The sequence below is a fragment of the Amia ocellicauda genome, chromosome 18 (assembly GCF_036373705.1).
Source record: "Amia ocellicauda isolate fAmiCal2 chromosome 18, fAmiCal2.hap1, whole genome shotgun sequence".
NCBI lineage: Eukaryota > Metazoa > Chordata > Actinopteri > Amiiformes > Amiidae > Amia > Amia ocellicauda.
The window spans coordinates 21,974,363-21,990,882 of record NC_089867.1 but is presented as its reverse complement, the minus strand read 5'-3'; the positions used below and the strand labels follow the sequence as shown (position 1 = coordinate 21,990,882).

Below are 16,520 nucleotides of genomic sequence, written 5' to 3'. Positions count from 1 at the left end.
TCATTTGTCAGTTGATTATACCTATCATACAGGCTTTTCTTTTCCTTTTTCTCCCCCTTAGACCTGCACGCTGGCACAAAGCAAAGAAGGTCCAGCTCACCCCTGGTCAGACGGAGGTGAAGATCGACCTCCCCCTGCCCATCGTGGCTTCCAACCTGATGATCGAGTTTGCCGATTTCTATGAGAACTACCAGGCCTCCACGGAGACCCTGCAGTGCCCTCGCTGCAGCGCCTCTGTGCCCGCCAACCCTGGCGTGTGCGGCAACTGTGGGGAGAACGTCTACCAGTGCCACAAGTGTCGGTGAGTCCCAGAGACCTCGAGCACAGTTCTCACCCGTCGGCTATCGGTGTAGTGTTCACGCTCGGGATGCGACTCGTCGTGTTGCCTGCTCTTTTCTGTGTTTACGATGCACTTATTAGAAATCTCCCAGAATTCCAAGGTAACTCAAGTAGAGGCATCTGTTTTATATCCTTTTTTTGGGGGTTGTTGTATTTTCCTGGCAGGTCGGTGTTCTGTGATTTGGGGCGACAGGCCGCAGCATGTTCAAATTCCTTGTTTTGTCTGTTTCAGGTCTATTAACTATGATGAAAAGGATCCCTTCCTATGCAACGCCTGCGGCTTCTGCAAATACGCCCGCTTTGACTTCATGCTGTATGCCAAGCCCTGCTGCGCGGTGGACCCCATCGAGAATGAGGAGGACCGGAAGAAGGTAACTTTCTTTGTATGCGTCAGGTTTTTGCCCTGTCTCTTGAGTGTAGTATGGAGCTGTTTGTTATCTCTGTCACAACATCACAGAACCTGAAAAAAAATGTGTATAAAGCAGCAAATTTATACAGTCAAATGACATGAAAATAAACAATTTTCATGCTGAAAATGGCTGCAGCAGGACACCAGGTACACAAACACTGGTTCCCATGAATGCAATACAATCTTTTTCTGATATAACTGAAGTTTTTTTATGCAGCACTGAGTCTTGTTTCATCTTGCAGGCTGTGACTAACATCAACACCCTGCTGGACAAGGCGGACCGTGTGTACCATCAACTCATGGGCCATCGGCCTCAGCTTGAGAACCTGCTGTCCAAAGTCAATGAAGCGGCTCCAGAGAAACCACAGGTGAGCCCTGGCATCAGTCCAGCTCTGAAGATCGCTACAGAGGCTTCATTTTCCTCAACTAGCCACATATCTGGCAAGGCTCGGTTTTCTCCCTCTAATGCCTTGTTTGAATGCCCTCAGGATGACACTGGTGCCGGGGCAGGACTGGGCACCTCCTCGGCCAGCGTGAACAGATACATCCAGCAGCTGGCCCAGGAGTACTGCGGGGACTGCAAGACTTCCTTCGACGAGCTCTCCAAAATCATCCAGGTGAGAGGGGATTGGAACGGACGAGTACAAAATCCCCCTAAAGCACTTTTTGATTCCCCTTAAATGCACCTTACCTCGGAACTCCCTCTGAAAGGGCTTCCGTAAACACCGTGCTCTAGAATGTTCGAAGTGGAATGGAATCTTGAATTCTTGGCGACATTTAGGTTTTGTTTTTCTTGGAAGTATTAATTGTTGGCTTTGCATGATGGAAAAATACAGCTAAAAGGCAAAACTTTTAATCTTTTAACTCCTGAAATTGAGACATGCAGAGGTAGAATATATAAGTTTAAAATAGTGAGGAAAGAGGTTAGATTTTCCTGTCCCTAATGCTTTTGCCTCCCTTTTTTAATACCCTGTTGTCATTTTTTGTGAGGTCCTTTTTAATAATTTTTTGCAATAAGTACTCCAGCACAGTTGACCCCTCAGACGGGCCTGATGCCCATCTCGTCTCGCTCCCCTCCTCAGAAAGTGCTGGCCTCCCGCAAGGAGCTGCTGGAATATGACCTGCAGCAGCGCGAGGCGGCCACCAAGTCGTCGCGCACCACGGCCCAGCCCACCTTCACCGCCAGCCAGTACCGCGCCCTGTCCGTGCTGGGCTGCGGCCACACCTCCTCCACCAAGTGCTACGGCTGCGCGTCCGCCGTCACGGGCCACTGCATCACCCTGCTGCGCGCGCTGGCCACCAACACCGCCATCCGCCAGATCCTGGTGCTGCAGGGCCTCATCCGCGAGCTCTTCGAGTACAACCTGCGGCGCGGCACGGCGGCCATGCGGGAGGAGGTGCGCCAGCTCATGTGCCTCCTGACCAGGTAGGCCCATCGCCCGGCTTCCCGCAGGTGGCGGAGAACATCCCGGCCCAGTCTGTGACCGCAGGGCTGGTTCATAATTCATGATCGGAACATTCCATTATGGGGATTTATAATTAACTGCAACATACAACCAGCTATTTTTATTGTCGTAATGGTTATTAAGTCATTAACCAGACGCCATTATCCAAGGTGATCTGTTTTTGTTTTTCAACACACCATGTTTCTCTTGTCCACACCCCGATGCTGAAGTTGCCAACTTGGAAGAGTAGTAATTATGTGTGCCGACTGAATGAACAGTTTCCCTCTCGGCTGTCTCTAATGAGTGTACGACTTGTTCCCTTCGCTGTAGAGATCACCCGGATGCCACGCAGCAGATGAACGACCTTATTATCGCCAAGGTGTCTGCTGCCCTGAAGGGACACTGGGCCAACCCCGATCTAGTGAGTCTTTCAACACGTTAGATCAGAGACTGGGGAAGCCATTGATAATGATGTATGGATTTTGTTGATGCATTTGTTATGCTGTTTTTCCCCCAAATACAGCAGTAATCAATCAACACAGTGCCACAGAGTCCAGCTCCCTTACAAAGTATAAATATTTAAGCTGGAATATTTACTTTTATTTTTAATTTTATTTAAATTAAGAAAAACACTGCGATCTTGAAAGTCTGAAGTTTAACCCTTCGGGCCGAGGTGTGGTTGATACAGTGGTAGGTATGTGGGTTTGCCGTTTGTAAGTGAGACTCCACTTGTGTTCGCAGGTCAGCAGCCTTCAGTACGAGATGCTGCTGCTCACCGACTCCATCGCCAAGGAAGGGGGCTGCTGGGAGCTGCGGCTGCGCTGCGGTGAGTGGGAGTCCTGAGCCAAGCTGCCTCAACAGCTGCTTTGGTCACACGTGGTGGGATGACACCTAGACTTCCTCACGAACCGCGGGATATCGCAAGATTTTAAATGAATCAGACAGCCCTCTGGTTTTTATTAATTCTGAGCCTGACGCTTGATGTTTAAAACTCTCTCCTCCAGCTCTCAGCCTGTTCCTAATGGCCGTGAACATCAAGACCCCGGTGGTGGTGGAGAACATCACCCTGATGTGCCTGAGAATCTTGCAGAAACTCATCAAGCCCCCAGCTCCCACTAGCAAGAAAAATAAGGTAAAACCTGCCTCACTAAGCGCCCAGTCCAGTTTACCTGGAGTATGGAAAAATGTAATATCCAATCTCCACTGAGATCAATTTGGAAAATACTATGTCTGCTTATCAAAGTTAAACGTCGCATTTGTTTACTCCTTGATAGGATGCTGCTGTGGAGTCGCTGACGACCGTCAAACCCTACAGCAATGAGATCCACGCACAGGCCCAGCTCTGGCTCAAAAAGGACCCCAAAGCATCGTACGAAGCCTGGAAAAAGTGCCTTCCAGCCCGGGGAGGTAAATACATCTCAACTTCTGTATCACTTCTGAGGAATAACCGTTTAAAGTCTTTTAAAGAAGTTTAAAAAAAGTTTAAAGTATTTTCCAGGAATCCAAAAACATTGGTTTGTGTTTATTATTTATTATAATTATAGTGTCTATACTGCCTCGAAGTCTGAAATTGTTAGGTCTTGGTATCAAACCAAGGCCAGATTCTGGTGGAAGAAAAGGGCCCATCGTGGGAGAGGCCATCTTGACTGTATCTTATGGTTAAATGGCATAGTTTTGTCAGTATGATGATTGCTGACCTCCCTGCCCCAGCTGCTGTGCTGCAGTGTCCGTGCTGTACTGAAGCAGGTTGTGCACTGTCCTCCACAGGCCAGGAGAACGTCACCAAGCCCCTCAACAAGGCAGAGGTGCGGCGGCAGTACCTGCTGGAGAAGTACGTGTGGAAGTGGAAGCAGTTCATGAGCAGGAGAGGAAAGAGAACGTCCCCACTGGACCTCAAGCTGGGGCACAACAACTGGCTTCAGCAGGTAGAGGGGCAGTCGGGGGCTGGTTTTAAATGCGTGGGAGGCTGATCGTTCGCTAGTGACGCTGTATAATTTAATATCAGCTGCAGGAGAAAAATGCGTTCTGCCCAGTAAATCGATTGAATAAATGCTATACTGTGTTGTGTACTGTAATTTCTATGGAATCTCTTATGGAAAGGGCCCTTTTGTTAGAGTATAAAGAACATGTGCTTCCAGGCCGAGGGAGATCTTGAGTTTTTGTTCTCCTCGTTCATCTCTCAGGTCCTCTTCACCCCGGCCACCCAGGCCGCCCGGCAGGCAGCCTGCACCATCGTAGAGGCCCTGACCACCATCCCCAGTCGCAAGCAGCAAGTCCTGGACCTGCTCACCAGGTATGCTGCTTCTGCCGGGCTGCGGCACAGAGGAGCCGGAAAGATGCCGAACAGTATAGCGCACTAGTCAGTTTCCGAAGTCTTGTGCAGCTGTACAGTTGTGCCTAAGCCAGTTTAAAAACAATACATCATATTTATTTCCATTTTGAAGGTTTAGTTTGTCCATTTTCACACACTGACCAGACACTGAACCTCCACTGTTCATTGGTGTGTTTCTATATGGAAAAACTGTCATTTTATTGTCTGCGTCAGTCTGACTAAAGACTTGAAAGTTGCAGGTCTAAGTTTTCCTCTCTTCTCTAGCTACCTGGACGAGCTGAGCATCGCGGGCGAATGTGCGGCGGAGTACCTGGCCCTCTACCAGAAACTCATCAAGCCAGCTCACTGGAAGGTGTACCTGGCCGCTCGGGGGGTCCTGCCATACATCGGCAACCTCATCACCAAGGTACAGGCAGTGTCCCTCTGCTGCTCCACCTGGATACGTTTTAGGTGTTAGGATACGGGTTATATCATTTATGAAGCAGTTTAGTGGTGTGGGACAGTAGTTGCAAGAGGCCGAGGTTTCAGTGTCCGTCTCTGTTTGTCCAGGAAATTGCTCATCTCCTCGCCCTTGAGGAGGCCACCCTCAGCACAGACCTGCAGCAAGGATACGCCCTGAAGAGCCTGACAGGTAGTAGATTTGCTCGTTTATGAACTGTGATCTTCATACAGCCTCACCTGGGCATCCCGAGTCAGAATTGTCATGTTCAATGTTCACGTTGTAGTTTTAGGGTTCGAACTTACAGACCTCAGTGCCAGGTGCCAGATGCCAAGAGCTCTCCAGCAGTGGATATGAGTTTTTTTTTTTTTTTTTTTTCTCCCTTTCTCGCAGGGTTGCTGTCATCCTTTGTGGAGGTGGAGTCCATCAAGCGGCACTTCAAGAGCAGGTTGGTGGGCACGGTGCTGAATGGTTACCTGTGCCTGAGGAAGCTAGTGGTGCAGAGGACCAAGCTGATTGATGAGACCCAGGACATGCTGTTGGAGATGCTGGAGGACATGACCACAGGTGAGGGTATCCCGTAGCCGGAGCCGGCTCCATGATGCATCACGCACCGGGCCACCGCCAGCCTGGCTCCCGGAAGGACCGGTGTGCTCCCTCTTCATTCAGACGGACACCGGCTCAGCTCTGTGTTCAAACGCACAGTCTTCCTGGAAACGTCGTCTTTTGGAAATTCTTGTTTCTGTGTCTCTGAAGAACGCAGGATCTAAACTGAACTCCTTGTCATTCTAGGAACCGAGTCAGAGACCAAGGCCTTCATGGCGGTGTGCATCGAGACGGCCAAGCGCTACAACCTGGACGACTACAGAACCCCGGTGTTCATCTTCGAGCGGCTGTGCAGCATCATCTACCCTGTGAGTGGCTGGGCTTTTCACTGGGGTGCTTTTCAGTCGAAAACGGGATAAAAGAGAGAAAAGGCACAAACGTTGTCCATAGATGGAGAGAATCTTCTGCAAACCCGCCGAGAGCTCTCCTCTCCCCGTTCGTAATGGATCTCAAACGGCACAGTAACCCGCCAGCTTCTAAACCCCAAGTAATGTCCCGCCCAAATACGCCTGCGTGCCGTTTCCTCCCTAAATAACAAGTGAACTGAGGTTTGGTGGCCACCTCCCTCCTTTATGTGATCTGTGCGCCTGTCTCTGCCCCCCTCCCAGGAGGAGAATGAGGTGACAGAGTTCTTCGTGACGCTGGAGAAGGACCCCCAGCAAGAGGACTTCCTGCAGGGCCGCATGCCGGGGAACCCCTACAGCAGCAACGAGCCGGGCATCGGTCCTCTCATGAGGGACATCAAGAACAAGATCTGTCAGGACTGTGACCTGGTGGCCTTGCTGGAGGACGACAGTGGCATGGAGGTACTGTGCGCTCTGACCAGTGTTTCTTTCCCCCCCAAATCACATCAGTGTGACAACTGTGCACCTTTTGTTCTAGTATGATGCTCTCTTCAGCTGAGGCTATGTGCAAACCTCTACCCTGCTGTCAAGTGTGTTGGACGGGTAGACTTCTGTCCAGCCCACGCACTGGAAAACATTAACATCTCCCATCCATGCAGAAATGTAATTTTTATTTATTTTTTTCAAAAGCTTGTAGCTCATGTGAAATGTGTGTGTTTCTGTCTCTAGCTGCTGGTGAACAATAAAATAATCAGTCTGGACCTTCCCGTTGCTGAAGTCTATAAGAAAGTCTGGTGCCCCACTAATGAGGTAAGTGTTGAGTTACACCTCCATCACTGCTTAAATGATTTGCATCTCGGTTCAGTTTCATATCTTAATCAAATCTCTGTACGGTTGGAGCGGTTTGTGTTGGCGTTCGTTTTGTGACTGTGGTGCCGTTTCCTGGTTTAGGGCGAGCCGATGCGGATCATCTATCGCATGAGAGGCCTGCTGGGAGACGCCACGGAAGAGTTCATCGAGTCTCTGGACTCTACGACAGGTACCCGAGGAAAAAGTCGCCGTTTTTAACTCCAAGAAAGTGTCACAACGCCCCAGTTTGGTAGACTTATGTGGAAGTGCGGCACATGGTCCTTCCCTTGAAACGCAACCCAAGCTGCCATGTCCGATTCTGTCGATTCTGGGCCACTTTCACAATTTGTATGTTCCGGACTTAGCCACGGCAGCAGGAGATTTGAACCGCTAATTTGTCTCGACACTGTCTGCCGAGGCACGGGCAAGATCTGTCGTCTGGCATTTAAAATGATTTTGTGCAAAACATTCGGTGCCCGAGTTACACTTTCTCCATGTGTGTTTCTGTTGCTGTGCAGATGAAGAGGAGGACGAGGAGGAGGTGTATAAGATGGCCGGAGTGATGGCTCAGTGCGGGGGCCTGGAGTGCATGCTCAACCGACTGGCTGGCATCAGGGACTTCAAGCAGGGGAGACACCTGCTCACTGTGAGTAGAATAACCCCGCTCCTAATATCAAATGTGTCTTCAGTGCATCTCTCACTTCAATTGTGAATGCAGTTTGATTATAGGAGTAAAGGGAGATTGCCACAACAATGACCTCTCTCTCCCTCTGCCTCTTGCTCTATGTTTCTCTCCTCTCTCAGGTCCTGCTGAAGCTGTTCAGTTACTGCGTTAAAGTGAAGATCAACCGTCAGCAGCTGGTCAAACCTGAGATGAACACTCTGAATGTCATGCTGGGCACCCTGAACCTGGTGAGTGCACTGACGCTGCCCCCAGATTACCTCGATATGACCCTGTAAGCAGGTTTGAGTCTGTACTGCAGAAACCATGCCCCTCTGCTGATGTGTGTGTGTGTGTGTGTGTTTCTTGCAGGCGCTGGTGGCAGAACAGGAGAGTAAGGACAGTGGAGGAGCGTCCATCGCAGAGCAGGTCCTCAGCATCATGGAGATAATCCTGGACGAAGCCAATGCCGAAACCGTGTCCGAAGACAAGGTGAGTGGTCCTTCTCCGGTCCCCGTTTGAAATTTAGAAGTGCTCCAGCCGAGATGCATGGAAGGGAACGCGTCCCAGAAACCATCCTGCCTCTTAAACATGGAACTGAATGCATGTTCTGCTCCTCCTCTCGCAGGGGAATCTGCTGCTGACGGGAGATAAGGACCAGCTGGTGATGCTGCTGGATCAGATCAACACGCCCTTCGTGCGCTCCAACCCCAGCGTGCTGCAGGGCCTGCTGCGCATCATCCCCTACCTGTCCTTTGGGGAGCTGGAGAAGATGCAGATCCTGGTGGAACGATTCAAGCCCTGCTGCAGCTTTGACAAGTGAGCGCCTGCCGTGGATCTACTATTGGTCCTTGTCCTTGCGGTCGTTTCTTGTCGTTGGTGGTCTTCCGGGACCTTTTAAGGGTTGTCAACCGGGCGTTCCTGCTCACCTCCTCCCTCTCTCCAGGTATGACGAGGAGCACAGTGCGGACGACAAGGTCTTCCTGGACTGCTTCTGCAAGATTGCCGCGGGAATCAAGAACAACAGCAACGGCCACCAGCTCAAGGACCTGATCCTGCAAAAGGGCATCACCCAGAGCGCACTGGACTACATGAAGAAGCACATCCCCAGTGCCAAGAAGTAGGCTCTCCTTCGATCCACAAAACCAGGATTGACTAATGTAGTTGTCGCCTCTTTTGCACCGTGTTGAAACGCTTGTTTTGTTTCAGTCTCGACGCCGACGTGTGGAAGAAGTTCCTCTCTCGCCCGGCGCTGCCGTTCATCCTGAGGCTGCTCCGTGGACTGGCCACCCAGCACCCCCCAACACAGGTGCGTCAGCCTTTATTACTGCTCTTCACATCAGAGTCTACCTGACAGCTGTCTTTATTGTGCTGGATGCCTCGGCTGCCTGCTAGTGCTAAAATTACCTCACAGCAGCTGTTAGTGCTAATCAACTGTGAGCGGATGTTCATGGCGAACGTCTGTTTTGCTTATTAGAAGACCAGTGGGACAGTTGAGTCACCATGTATCCTTACAACAGAAGTCAAATAAACGATCTGCATTAGCTAATGTCATGTGGTCCAGCTCTGAAAATTATATCTAGGGTCCATCAGAGACTTGTCGATACAGCTGTAGTCCAAACCCGGCTCCTGGCCTGACCTGTAATGATCACCCGTTTCTCCCGCCGTCTACCTCCCAGATGTTGATCGGCACGGACTCCATCACCAACCTGCACAAGCTGGAGCAGGTGTCGAGCGATGAGGGCATCGGCACGCTGGCCGAGAACCTGCTGGAGGCGCTGCGGGAGCACGCCGACGTCAACCTGAAGATCGACGCGGCGCGCAGGGAGACCCGGGCCGAGAAGAAGAGGATGGCCATGGCCATGCGGCAGAAGGCACTCGGCACTCTGGGAATGACGGTGCGTGGGTCTGCAGAGCCCTGGGACATGGTCTCCAGGTTTAGAATCTCCGCTTTTGCTGTGAGAACGGCTTGGTGTTCCTGAGGTACGACCTGATCCCGAGGTCTAAGTGTCCCGAGTGTCTAAGTCCATTGTGCCCATGTGTTTCAGACCAACGAGAAGGGCCAGGTGGTGACCAAGACCTCGCTGCTGAAGCAGATGGAGGAGCTGATCGAGGAGCCAGGCCTGACATGCTGCATTTGCCGGGAAGGCTACAAGTTTCAGGTGGGGAGCTCCGGCATATCGTGATCTAGCCTGCAGAACATTTCTAATTATTGTTTTTGTGTGAACAGCGATTTCACAGAGTACACCGTCATGTGCCACAGTTGAGGTTTCTCTCCCAAGATTGAGAAGTGATGAGAGAATGCATTATGTGTTCCTGCCTTAGCCTGTACTAACCTGTGCCGCCTGAATTTCTCTCTCTCCACAGCCCACGAAGGTTCTGGGCATCTACACGTTCACTAAGCGCGTGGCTCTGGAGGAGTTTGAGAACAAGCCCCGCAAGCAGCAGGGCTACAGCACTGTCTCGCACTTCAATATCGTCCACTACGACTGCCACCTCGCCGCCGTCAGGTATGGCCGGCACTGTGCACTCCTGGCTGCTCAACGTTTACTCATCCTTTCTCAATGCCAACAAGCCCGAGGCATTCGCACTGAAACTTTCTTTGGCTGATGCTGTAAACGGAAAGTTCTCCTGCTAACCACAATGAATCACCTGTTTATTTGCAGGCTTGTTTTTTTTAAGACAAATTCTTCCTGCTCCCTAAAGCTGCAAGAGTTTTTTTTTGGTCTTATTTTACAGATTTTTAATTGTATTCATAAATGAAAGTAATAAGTCTATGATACGACCATTGGACAGCTGATTTTGATCGCCGCCGTCTCCCATGTGTTTTCCAGGCTGGCGCGTGGGCGTGAGGAATGGGAGAGCGCTGCCCTACAGAACGCCAACACCAAATGCAACGGCCTGCTGCCCGTGTGGGGGCCCCACGTGCCCGAGTCCGCCTTTGCCACCTGCCTGGCCAGGTCAGCCGCGTCCCCCGTTACTCCTTGTGAATCCTGCTGTTCCTTTAAATGTGATTGTGGAGTAGTAAAAGTGGCATTTTTCAAACCGAACAGGAGGGGAAATGGTTCACTAAGATTGTGCGCTTACATTCGTTCTCTTTCTGGTCCCAGGCACAACACATATCTGCAGGAGTGCACGGGCCAGCGGGAGCCCACGTACCAGCTGAACATCCACGACACCAAGCTGCTGTTCCTGCGCTTCGCCATGGAGCAGTCCTTCAGCGTGGACACAGGCGGGGGCGGCCGAGAGAGCAACATCCACCTCATCCCCTACATCATCCACACCGTGCTCTACGTGCTCAACACGTACGTGACCCACCGCTCTCACTCCGTGATCGCTCTGAGGCCTTGGATCACTGCGAGTCCTGCAGAGCCGCAGCCAGGTTTATGGGTTAAGACCTTTATGGGTTGAAGCCCAGGAAAAAACAGGGTGATCAAGACCGATTTTAAGTCGGTAATTGCTTCGAGGAAGTTACAGAGTTCCGTCGTATTTTGGCGTGAATATGTGATTTTGTCTCGTAAACCGACTAATACAAGAACATCTCGCGCCATTGTGTTCGGTCGTTCGTCTGTGTCGGGGTCTCTGATGGTGGGCTGTTGCCGTTTGCAGGACCAGGGCCACGTCCCGCGAGGAGAAGAACCTGCAGAGCTTCCTGGAGCAGCCACGGGAGAAGTGGGTGGAGGGCTCGTACGAGGTGGACGGGCCACACTACTTTACCGTGCTGGCCATGCACATCCTGCCGCCCGAGCGCTGGAGGGCCACGCGCATCGACTTCCTGCGCCGCCTCCTCGTCACCGCGCACACCCGGAAGGTGTCACCAGGGGGCGCCAGCAAGTGAGTCACAGTAGCCATCGATTGGCACTTCCGGTGGAAACGAGGAAATGTTTAGTTCTGGTCAAGGGGAAAAAGTGGTATTTTTGGCTCCCAATATTTCTGATTTAACATGAATAGATCCTCAGCGGCCATCTCAGATGCATTTCTCCTCCCTGTTCGCCTGTCAACTTATTGATCAGGCCTGGGCTGCTTCAGAGCGGCATGTGTGCGATGAGGGCTGCAGGGTAATTGGACACAAAGCACATGGGGAGCGCCGGGCTCTGGAAATTATAGGTCCCCCCCAAGACGAGTGCAGGAGATTTATAACCCGTGCTCGGGCAGTGCGAAGAACATAATTTAAGGGAAGCAGGGAATTGATTTCTAATGGTGGGTGGTTTTGTGTCTGTTTTAGTGGGTAAATGTTTTGAGACGCATCTCTCGGAGCCGATCTGTGGAAGCCTGCTGTTTTAGATTAGCGCTCCCAGTCTCAAAGGAGATCCAGACTGAGGCCCACCATCGTAGTTCACAGTGGAAAGCAAATTCAACTTGATTTAATTTATTTTTCTATCCAGTTATTACTTGTGACTCTTAAGAACTTAAAAGCATTTTAAATAGCACTCTAAGCTGAATGTTTTGAATTATAAAATGCCTTTTATTTATTATAGATTATTTTATTTGATGTTTTTTCTTCAGTTGAAATTGTCAGTCAAGCACTTGTTCTGCTTCAACAGCTGAGAAAAGCACTGGATTAGGGTGTTGCTCAATTTTTTTGGCAGAACACAAGGCCCCTGAATGCCATTTTCAAAACGGAGTGGTTTGTAGCTCATTTTGACAATGGGAGATTAATAGATTTTAATCTGGAAACATCTGGTTTCTCTCCATCGCCCCATAAGCAGGTTATTAAAAAAATGACCCTAAATCATCTCTTTCCGCCACGAAAGAGATTGAACGGCGAGTGACTCGACACCAATCCCTGCACCGCCTCATCTTTCATACCAGGCTTCACGATTCTGGCACCTGCTCGTTAAGCGCAACCGAGTCCACTTTCCTTTTTGAGCAGCAGACTATAATTTATCTCAGACCTGCCATTCTGTCCAAAGCAGCGCTGTAAACTGTCTACCATGAGGGTGAGAACACCTTGACTCTGAATTGTGGCACAATTTAAGCACGGGCTCTAAGGTAATACACCAGACACCTGCAATACGTACACCGGAGAAAGAAAACACTGGTAGGATTACTATAAACCTTGCAATAGAGCATGCCGTGTTCCCATATCAGGCCAGGGGGGTTATTTTGTGTTCTTTGGAGTTGGTTCCATGAATGAATAAAGTCAGAGTACAAAGAGAACAATGATCCAAATTGCAAACCGAGTATAAAGTATCTTTAATCAAGGACTATTATTCGCATGCCCTAATTTAGACCCTTGTGTGAAAGGGAAGCGCGCTTTCGGGTGTGTTTTCCATGGAACTCACGTTGAATTCCTGCACGACTACAACCGATGAAACGTGACTCCAAACGAAGAGGATGCTCAGGGAGATGTTTTAATGGGTTTGTGTTTTTTGTTGGCAGTTATCTGGAACGTAGAATCGTTAAAGCAAACGTTAATAATGACAAAAATGTCGGGGGTGCCTCACCCTTTTTTTAACAATAAACAATATAATTTTGCTTTTAAAACCACAATATTAATGAGGAGGAATAGTGCCGTTTCAAACCAACATAGTCTAGTATCCTGTATTGTTTAGGTGTTTTTGAAAAATAGTTGTTAACATCAGCTTTGCGAAGCCTTTCTCACAGAATTGATCACACACGCATGCTTAACTGCACATTTAACAGCGAATTACACAGGTTTAGTTGGTTTCCTTTACATGTGGATTTAGAGATTGCACAATTAAAAAGAGCATTTTGGCTATGTGGCAGATAATAAAACTGAACAGTTGTGCTGAGTTACTCGGTTACCCCTCCCGAGTGGCTCCTTTGATCAACCCATTTGGGGATTTTGCTGTTCAACATTATTCTAGTAGAGCCGTCCTCTCTACTTCAATCAATACAGCCTTTAAATTGCCATTAATGCAGGACGAAACGAATCCATAAACCATGAACAGCCGCTACGTGATTATTTCTTTGATTTTATTCCTTATGGATGCCTTCCTTTCTCTAGACTGTTTTAGGTTGTTAAAACGTACAAAAACAGCAGATCGATGAGCTAATCTGATGACCCTTCCCATGAATTTCGGTTTCTGCTCGTGCGGATTTTCGAGAACCCGACGGCACCGATCTGTCGCTGTGGGAATTCAATTTCCAGTAGCGAACAGGGAGTCGATAACAACAGGCCCTTTACTCAGACCCTTGCATTTATCACAGCCCGGACTGTAATTACCATTTCCTGCAGCCTGGTCGGACATTTTCCTTGTGTCAGTTCGCCGACTAAATAGTTTAACAAAGCATAACCAAAAGGCATCCCGTTAACAGACCCCGAACGAGCCAGGCTGTATTTCTCAAGAGGGTTATTGTATTCCTGGTCTGAGGAGGCTGCTGTCTGGCGGATTTGCGCCCCATTGTTGGCCGGCAAAGGCGACTTGCAGACAGGCCATTGAAACCATTGATTTAATTTGGTTCTGCGCATTCTTCTGCCTCACCATACGAAGGCTATAATAGCTTAAGTACCTCGGGGCAAAAGGCAGCCTTATTCTAGCTTGCAAGAGCGAGTTTTATTTTTCCAATCATTAATTAAATCCTGGCATTAATGTTTTTGGAGGTAAGCGTTAGGAAAGCAGAGAATTCTCTCAATCATCGGTACAAGATCGATCGAGAGGTTCTGACGTTCTAGTTTTTGTGAAGGCATTCCATTTAAAAGGGGTAACAGTCTCTATGCAAAGTGGATGCATTGTCGTCTTCGTAATCAATATACTACACCCTTCATTAAGGCTTATCTGCACATAGTCGGCATTTTACTGGCAGCTGAATGAATTTGCATTGCCTGGAGGGGAAGCAGCTATTAGGCCTGGGTCGTACGTTGTGGAGCCTCAGATCTTTCTCCTATAACAGTCTGTCATCCTGTAGGAGCTTTTGTTTTTCTCTCCTCCGTGCCCAATGATTTACCGTTTGTATTAATCGCAGTCTTGCCTAGTGTGATCCTGTGATGCGCTCTGTGGCAACTTCGCGAAGGGTGCTGTACCAAATAAAAAGTGATTGATTGAATTCGTTTTATTAGGGGGAACAACTGGCGAGGAACAGAATAACGGAAAATTACGTGCTTTTTCTCAAGGCCTTATCTGTAAGATGAGAGATGAAAAATGTATCGCAGTGTCTGATCGTGTCCTGTTTCATAAGATTTGGTATGCGTATTGTTCTACGTGGATATCGCTCTATTAGCCCGTGCTCAGCTTCTTTACAATGATGAATATTGAGAGAGACTCGAATAGATGCGTGATTATTCGCATCGGAAAGCATAGTCTACGTTTTATGAAGAGCTACGCCAACTAGAATTCAGTTCCAACACTCGGTAGAACCAGAAGACGTCTAGCTGCCATTTTGTAGCGAAACAAAGTAAAGCATTATTTTTCAGATTTACTTCGGGCAGCGTCTGTATTTCAAGTTTCATTCATCAGAGCAGACTTTGTGACGTTGAGGCGTGCTCTCCTTCATTCTGAATGAACTGTGTGGGTCTCCTTTAAGGCTCGGCAGAACCGGGTCTGCTCTGCGATCTGATCGGGAACGGCGGCATTGCGTGTTCGTGCTGTGTGTCTGATCGGTGTTGTGTGTTGTTTCTTGCAGACTAACGGACAAAGCTGTGAAGGAATATGCCGTGTACCGCTCTCCTCTTCTCTTCTGGGGCCTGGTGGATCTCATCTATGACATGTTTAAGGTAACCGACGTTCCTTCAATAGAAACTGAGTGGGCGAGGAAATTGAAGAAAATTTCCACTGTGTCTCCTAATGCCTAGTCTCGGAGTCTCTGTGCTGTTTGTGAGTTAACTTTAGACCAGGCAATAGCAGGGCAACAATGACCTTCTCTCCAGAGCTGTGATTACACCAAGAGCGGACACTGTAATTCCCCCCGACTGCCATGAAGATCTCTGTCCTTAAATCGGTGCACAGCCAAGCAGTGCAGTGGAGTGACGCGTGTTTGTCGAGCAGCTCCCTGAACCTTTCACTTTCTGAGACGGGCGTACTGCTGTAGACAGGCTTTCGTTAGCAGGATTCACCTAAACCTGCCATTTAAATGCATGCATGCCTAAATAAGGGAATGGCCCAAGTGTAAACATCACAAACATCCCCGAAGATGGATCGCCGTGTATGAAACGAGATTAGCCACACAGTGCTTGTGATGACAGGGGCGGCTTAGCTGTGTCATCCCCGCTGCTCTGCCCTGCTCAGGTATTCAGACACGGGTTCGCCCGCAGCAATTAGACTTTCACAAACGAACCCGGCGCATCAGGATGGTCTTTAAGTTAAATCTGGCACGGCTCCTCGCACTTTTATTTAGCGGCGGGATTTCTCCGGAGGCCGTCTGTCGCATGGTGGGCTTTTTAGGTTTATTTTAGTTTTTCCCGACGCTGGAACGGCAAACAGATGAAACCTGAGTTGTTTTCTCAGATCTTCGCCGTTCAGAGTGTTGATCGTGACATGTTTACCCGTTTTGAAGAACACATGTTGGCAGAGAAAATGTACACGGTGTTCAAACCACAGCCAGTTATTTTTTTTCCTCTTTATTTACAAAACCATTTGCAACACAGATTTTGCAGACGACTGATTGCAGTATTTTGTCTCATTTTATCACAGTACATGTATTACTCTTCCAGTTTTGGCAGGTGTGAAATGTGCCACCTATACTTCAATAGTTCTCAGTGTTTTTCTCTCACATGAAGTTCTCCTGTGAAATATGGCACAGGGCTGGGGTGAGAGCAAACGCTGAGTTCCCAGAGTTACCTTGGCCGGGGCGGGGGGGCGATGATGGACATTTGTGAAGGCAGTTACTCCTGGCCTCACGTCCACATTAACGCGGGAAGGCCCGAGAATAGGCCCTAATGCCACCGTGTCTTCGCTTCACAGAAGGTGCCCACCAGCAACACCGAGGGAGGCTGGTCCTTCTCGCTGGCGGAGTACGTGCGGCACAACGACATGCCCATCTACGAGGCCTCGGACAGGGTGCTGCGCACCTTCCAGGAGGAGCTGATGCCCGCCGAGTCCTTCTCTGAGTTCCTGGACGTCGTAGGTCAGTACCAGCCCCTCGGCGTTTCGCTCGCGGCCCCCGACCTCGCGGCTGCGGGGATCCGTTCGTGTC

At 49.4% G+C, this 16,520-nt stretch overlaps 1 protein-coding gene across 6 annotated transcripts in view; it reads left to right on the top strand.

Annotated features, from left to right (window-relative positions):
* Positions 1-16,520, top strand: part of ubr4 (ubiquitin protein ligase E3 component n-recognin 4) — a 48,173-nt gene that overhangs the window by 30,249 nt on the left and 1,404 nt on the right. For all 6 annotated transcript variants that reach the window (XM_066690941.1, XM_066690938.1, XM_066690940.1 and 3 more), the window contains 32 exons: positions 62-301; positions 572-710; positions 991-1,116; positions 1,237-1,365; positions 1,831-2,174; positions 2,524-2,614; positions 2,935-3,019; positions 3,198-3,325; positions 3,468-3,600; positions 3,961-4,118; positions 4,377-4,486; positions 4,790-4,931; positions 5,075-5,156; positions 5,358-5,531; positions 5,757-5,878; positions 6,179-6,376; positions 6,644-6,724; positions 6,866-6,953; positions 7,282-7,409; positions 7,568-7,675; positions 7,797-7,916; positions 8,053-8,243; positions 8,371-8,544; positions 8,634-8,733; positions 9,104-9,322; positions 9,473-9,586; positions 9,792-9,934; positions 10,259-10,384; positions 10,535-10,729; positions 11,034-11,258; positions 15,012-15,102; positions 16,289-16,451. In XM_066690941.1, the coding sequence (XP_066547038.1) occupies positions 62-301; positions 572-710; positions 991-1,116; positions 1,237-1,365; positions 1,831-2,174; positions 2,524-2,614; positions 2,935-3,019; positions 3,198-3,325; positions 3,468-3,600; positions 3,961-4,118; positions 4,377-4,486; positions 4,790-4,931; positions 5,075-5,156; positions 5,358-5,531; positions 5,757-5,878; positions 6,179-6,376; positions 6,644-6,724; positions 6,866-6,953; positions 7,282-7,409; positions 7,568-7,675; positions 7,797-7,916; positions 8,053-8,243; positions 8,371-8,544; positions 8,634-8,733; positions 9,104-9,322; positions 9,473-9,586; positions 9,792-9,934; positions 10,259-10,384; positions 10,535-10,729; positions 11,034-11,258; positions 15,012-15,102; positions 16,289-16,451 (4,667 nt within the window). The remainder of the gene's footprint in view (positions 1-61; positions 302-571; positions 711-990; positions 1,117-1,236; positions 1,366-1,830; positions 2,175-2,523; positions 2,615-2,934; positions 3,020-3,197; positions 3,326-3,467; positions 3,601-3,960; positions 4,119-4,376; positions 4,487-4,789; positions 4,932-5,074; positions 5,157-5,357; positions 5,532-5,756; positions 5,879-6,178; positions 6,377-6,643; positions 6,725-6,865; positions 6,954-7,281; positions 7,410-7,567; positions 7,676-7,796; positions 7,917-8,052; positions 8,244-8,370; positions 8,545-8,633; positions 8,734-9,103; positions 9,323-9,472; positions 9,587-9,791; positions 9,935-10,258; positions 10,385-10,534; positions 10,730-11,033; positions 11,259-15,011; positions 15,103-16,288; positions 16,452-16,520) is intronic.